The sequence below is a fragment of the Cicer arietinum genome, chromosome 4, assembly GCF_000331145.2.
Source record: "Cicer arietinum cultivar CDC Frontier isolate Library 1 chromosome 4, Cicar.CDCFrontier_v2.0, whole genome shotgun sequence".
In the NCBI taxonomy this organism is placed as follows: domain Eukaryota; kingdom Viridiplantae; phylum Streptophyta; class Magnoliopsida; order Fabales; family Fabaceae; genus Cicer; species Cicer arietinum.
Genome location: NC_021163.2, coordinates 25,004,162 through 25,009,858, shown reverse-complemented (window position 1 = coordinate 25,009,858; position 5,697 = coordinate 25,004,162). Strand labels below are relative to the sequence as shown.

The following is a 5,697-nucleotide window of genomic DNA, read 5'->3' as shown; positions in this document are numbered from 1 at the left end:
GTACAGGCAAAGTCATTGACATGTTATTCAACTATTTGTGATTTCTATGTTTTTATTTTTATATAAATAAAGTAAAACTGTTTTTAAAACAAAATAAAAAAAGCAAGCCAAGTTATACTTACTATCAATATTTTGACTAATCATTTTTTTTAATTTGTCTACGTGCGCATTAACATAGTATCCATTTAATTGGTTAAATTAAAAGTTTTGATACATTTATCTATTCAATTTTGACTCAAATAATTTAATAAATTATTTTCATAATTAAAATTAAAATTTTAATTTTAATTAAAATCATAATAAAAAACTTTGTTTAAAAATAGTTCCAAAAATTCATGAATGATGTATTATTTAACTATAAGTGATTTAATTTAATAATATCAAAACATATTAATTTTCAAATGTAACATAAAAGTGTTAAAAAAATAAAATTATTATGTCAATTGTATAAAAGTAGAGTAAAATTGTATGATATTCAACTTCTTAGTAAACATCATTTCGCAGTTCTTATTCTTCAATAGAATATGTGCCTTACAAGTTTAATGTGATTTCCAATTTTTTATTTGTATTTATAGCTTGAATGAGAGTATTAGATGAATCTTTTGGATTTAGGTTGTTTCAAATTTTTCTGTTTAGTATTATGTGAAACTCGTTTAGCTTTCTGCGAAGATTCCAACTTATTTTCATCTCGTCTCTCTCTGTTCGTCAAAAGGTTCGCCTCTCAATTTCAATTCATTTCTCAATTTCTTTCATCATTGGAATTGTTTATTACTTACTTTATTGTGCCATTGTTATCAACTCGATTAATATTTGTCTCTTTTTTCTTGTTGCAATTGTTGAATAAATGGATAGATGTTAGTGCTAATAGAAAATTAGGTTTACAAGATATTGTTTTGTTCTAATGCATGTTACTGAGTTTTTTTGTTGCATATAAGGTGTTTGGTTTTAGTTTCCATTTAATTTTCACATTTTGAAAAGATGTTTTATGTTTTCTATATTGGTAAATTTATTGAACAAGGTACATGGGATTTTCTAGAAAACACTAAAGGCTTCATTTTTTTTAGTTTGCTTAAAATAAAGAAACATAAATAATTTTAATTTGTTTGATATTAGATGCATTTAAAAAATTGATATATAAGAGATGCATTTGTTCTTTCATTACGTTTTTCATCATTGAATTTTTGCTACATCTCCATGTTTTAAAATGTAACTATTTGTTAACAAATAAGAACACTCACCGTCATTGGCTTCGTGAGCATAATGGCAGTTTTAGTGGTTCTATTTGGTGTTATGCATTGCATGTACATGTGACTTGATCAAATGATGAGTCCTTTAAACCCAACTAGACTAATGTTTGTTTTCTGATATTAGAGAAGAATTAAGCTGTAGTGCATAGGATATAAATGGGAAACATATACAATTTAGAGAAAGCTTATTTTACTTATAGGAGTTAGGAATGAAGATAAAAAAAGTTCACTAATGAAGATTGCTTTAACTTTAAATCAATTATTGGCTAATGGTTGTATTAATGGAGATGCTTAACAATTATTGTGTAGTTATAAGCTTTGACTCCATTCTATTTTATAGAAATGCCAAAAACATTGGATCATGTCATGATTATCTAATTTAGCTATGGAGTAACAGTGCATGTGCATGTCTGCATGTTTTGCTTCCCTTTTATTTAAAGTATCTTTTGCAGGTTGAGCAAATGTGCAATGTTGGACTTATCAAAGGGGGTTCTCTGGAAAATGCCCAATGCTTTAAAATATTTCAATTTTGTTTAGTTCTTTAATTTTTTTTTGGCAAAAACATTACTCTACCTACATCAAAATTCATATTGATTAGAAGAACAACTAATTTCGAGGACTTTAAATGTTGAAAAGAAAATTAAAAAGAAGGTAACGAAAATAGGAGAAAAAAAGAATAAAAATGTAATTTGGATAAGTGCCTCCTAATTTTTTGTGTGAAGATAAAAAATTTGAATTACATTTTTCATATTATATATAGTCATACAATTGATTTTTTCAAATGAAGATATGGATTCGTGCTGCAAGTTATATCATTGTTATATCATTGCAAGTTCTACTTGCTTGGATATGTTGGATTTTTTTCTTACATTAATCTATAGAATTTTCAATCTCTTTTACTCTATGCTTTACTGGTTTAAGCTATTTGAATGCTGGAATTTAATTTGTTTTGAATTGTGGTATTTGATTGTTTTATATGGTTGAGATATTTTTGTTAGTTCATTTAACTTCTAGTTTAATATTTTATATGGTTCAGTATGTTTTCTACTTGTTTCTTAGACTTGTATATTTGTTGCTTTTCTAAAGATTTATTTTAGCAAATTTTTCCAAAATACAGGGGTGAAATTTAGTAATAGTAACATTGGAATTGTTAGTTATAATAAGAATGTTGTTATGTGTCTTGTTCCAATTCCAAACCTGAAACAAGTCACAGTTACAATTCACACTAGTCTTGCAGTTGCTAAGGGATTTTTTTATTCATTGAGGTTTGGCTGCAAATATGCATAACTTGCATACACATACATATGAATTATATGTATATTTGTATTATTTTTTTGATATATATCAGTCTATTTTTGCATGTAATTATTTTTTTCCTTGAATTTTCCGTAATGGGTTGTCTATTTTTCTAGACAATCAATTCATTACCTTTAGACGAGAGGAAGATAATTAGTTTGCTTCATCAATTATATAAGAGAAAACAAATTGACTGTGTTCATCTATGATATTAATTAATTAATTATCGTTGTTTTATTTCTTCACTCACCTACCTATATATAGTATATTTAGCATACAATTTAGATATTCTGGAAATGCATGAAAATGTGGTTTTTATGATATTTTAGTGAGCCATATTAAATCCATATAATCAAATATAAAAGAGTATATGTATATTTTAAAGAATAATACTTAAGTTAAAAGAGTATATCAGTATGATATAAACTCTTTCACGTATGAATAGCATATATTAGATATAGTTTATAATATCAAAGACTGCATGTGTATAGCAAATGGAAGTCCCTGCACAACGGACATGGATGTACAACAGGCTTCTCTCCAATCGAAAAATATATACATTTGAGTTTTTAAAGGGTATCGAAAAGTTTATTCAATTTGCTAATCTGTAAGACAAATATCTGAATGAAGGTGTAATAAGATGTCCATGTAAGTTGTTGATGAATCAACAATTACAACGATAAGAAAAGAGATGGTTAAGACCAACAAAAATTTAACTTTTCTCATGCAACATTTAGGATTTGTCAAACCTTCTTCTCGTCCAAGTTCATCACCACAACCCAACTATGAAACTGATGAAGATAGTGGGGATGATGACATTGGTAGTGATTATTAAATAGTATTTGTTTTTATTTTGATAATTTGGTTGCATCATGTACTTGATTATACTTTGTTTTTTTTTTGGATCATGCTTTAATTAATACTTAGTTATGATTTGCGACATGATATAAATTTTGTTTAGGAGTACTGCAATAGTAGGATCATGCTTTAATTAATATTTAGTTATTATCAGTGAACATGATATAAATTTTAATTTAGTGTATTGCAATAGTATTTCAATTAAAGACTAATATTAAATACTTCAAAAATATATTTATAATAATGTTTTCATATACTTTTATTTCAAATTTATAACATTGAATTCTCATTACTCCAAATACAACTTTATTAATATATATATATATATGACATAATATTAGTTTATTTATTCCAAGGATAGCAAATATCACCCTTTGGATCTTTCAGGCACGGTCCTGTTTGCTTTATATCCCAATAGCAAGACTTACAAGTAGCATAATCTCTTTCATCTTCATATATATCAAACCAATGTGTCACATCATTCCACTTAAAGAAACAAAAGAATAGTGTCTCACCAAATAAGTTATGTCTAAATTTAAATCCATAACTTTGACCAGGAACAAGAACATGAATTCCAAGATCATTGTCTTTAGATTTGCAATGAACAGTTAACTTCAAACCGTCGGTCAACTTGTTAGTCATTACCACATTCAATACAGGAAACTTCAAACGTTTGAAGTCGGTCGACTTGTTAGTCATTTCCACATGCAATCCAACTACATTATGCAGCAATAGTAACGTCAATGCACATAACAAAAGAAATTTTGAGATAAACAAAGACATTGTATATGCAATTAATCTTTTCTTTGAAAGTGAATAATAGGTTAAAACATGTTAAAAGAAAATCATATATTTATAGGAGGATTTAAGTGAATCTCCAATGGTTTCACTAAATAGGGTCAAATGTGCCATATCATCTTCAACGATTTCATTAAATATGGTCAACTGTATCATATCATCTAGAAGTAACTCATTCATTTTTTACTATGAATTCATTAAATAGGTCCCACAACTTTAATTTATACATCAATATTTTAATTATATATAATTTTATTACAACTTAAATTATTAATTTAAATATTTCAATTGATATTATTATACATTATTTTAATTTTAATTTAAAATGAAGTTGAACTTAAATATAATAAAAATAAAAATAAAAACTAACAAGTCAAAAGTTAATAAAAAAATGTAACGGTCATAAAATTATTATTATTAATAAATTAAAAAGAAGTTAATGGTCGTAAATTAATTAAAAAACTGTAATAGTCATAAATTTTTTAAGGATTACTAGTTGTTGGTTGTATAAGACCATAAGGATACATTGCAAGTGGTATCATCGATCCTTAAGCATTTAAACCATATGAGATAAGCATTGGCCCAAGACCTGGTGCTTGAGTAGGCTTTGCTTGATTTTCTTGATTCATAGCCGACCTTCCTTATGTGTTATTTATCCCCAAAGTTTGCATCGACTTCAAAATCTCAGTCATTTAATTCTACATCAAAATCTCATCCATTTAATTCTACAGTTGGTTGATAACAATTTTCATTTGTTCATTATCTATGTATTCCTCCATGATTAATGCTTGGGAGCAAGTCCAATAACAAAGTCGAGAAATCAGCTTGTTCAATTATTTTTCAGATTTTTATGTAAAACGTTTCTATTGTTGGACTTAGGTCCCATTAATCCTAATTTTGACATAATTAACAAACATACAATGTTCATACATTATGTGATAAATCTAACATTTTAACTGAGTAAGATTTCAGAAACAACAATTCAACCCTACATACTTGAGACAATTGCTTGGAACTCAAGAAATCAACAAAAGATGGAAAATCTACTGTACAAATCGATTAGACAATCGATTCTGTAAAAGGGTTGTATGAAAGTGTTTAGTCTGTGAGTAAGCAATCGATTAGGCAATCGACTGGCACAATCATTGATAAAAATTGTACAAGTCAGAGGCAAGCCGTTTACCACCCTAATCGATTGGCACATCGATTGTTTAATCACAAAGACTAAAAATGATTAGATACATCGATTGAAAAATCGATTGTGCAAGTCACAGGGCCAAGCCATTTAATATGCTAATCGATTGCGTAAATAAAATTTTATAAGGAACATGGTCTGTGACAAACACAATCAATTGAACAATCCATTGTGAAAAATTCGTTTGAAACAAGTTTGGTATCAATCGATTAGGCAATCGATTGAACTGAACAAACCGATAAAATCACTTTTTCAGAAACTTAAACACCAAATCGATTGGCACATTGATTTACTTGAAATAAG

At 27.2% G+C, this 5,697-nt stretch overlaps 1 protein-coding gene across 1 annotated transcript in view; it reads right to left on the bottom strand.

Annotated features, from left to right (window-relative positions):
• Positions 1–3,743: 3,743 nt before the first annotated feature.
• LOC101514770 (S-protein homolog 5-like) overlaps positions 3,744–5,697 on the bottom strand; it is a 3,383-nt gene continuing 1,429 nt past the window's right edge. Inside the window, exon 2 of the mRNA XM_073367314.1 lies at positions 3,744–4,117. Coding sequence (XP_073223415.1) covers positions 3,744–4,117 — 374 coding nt within the window. The remainder of the gene's footprint in view (positions 4,118–5,697) is intronic.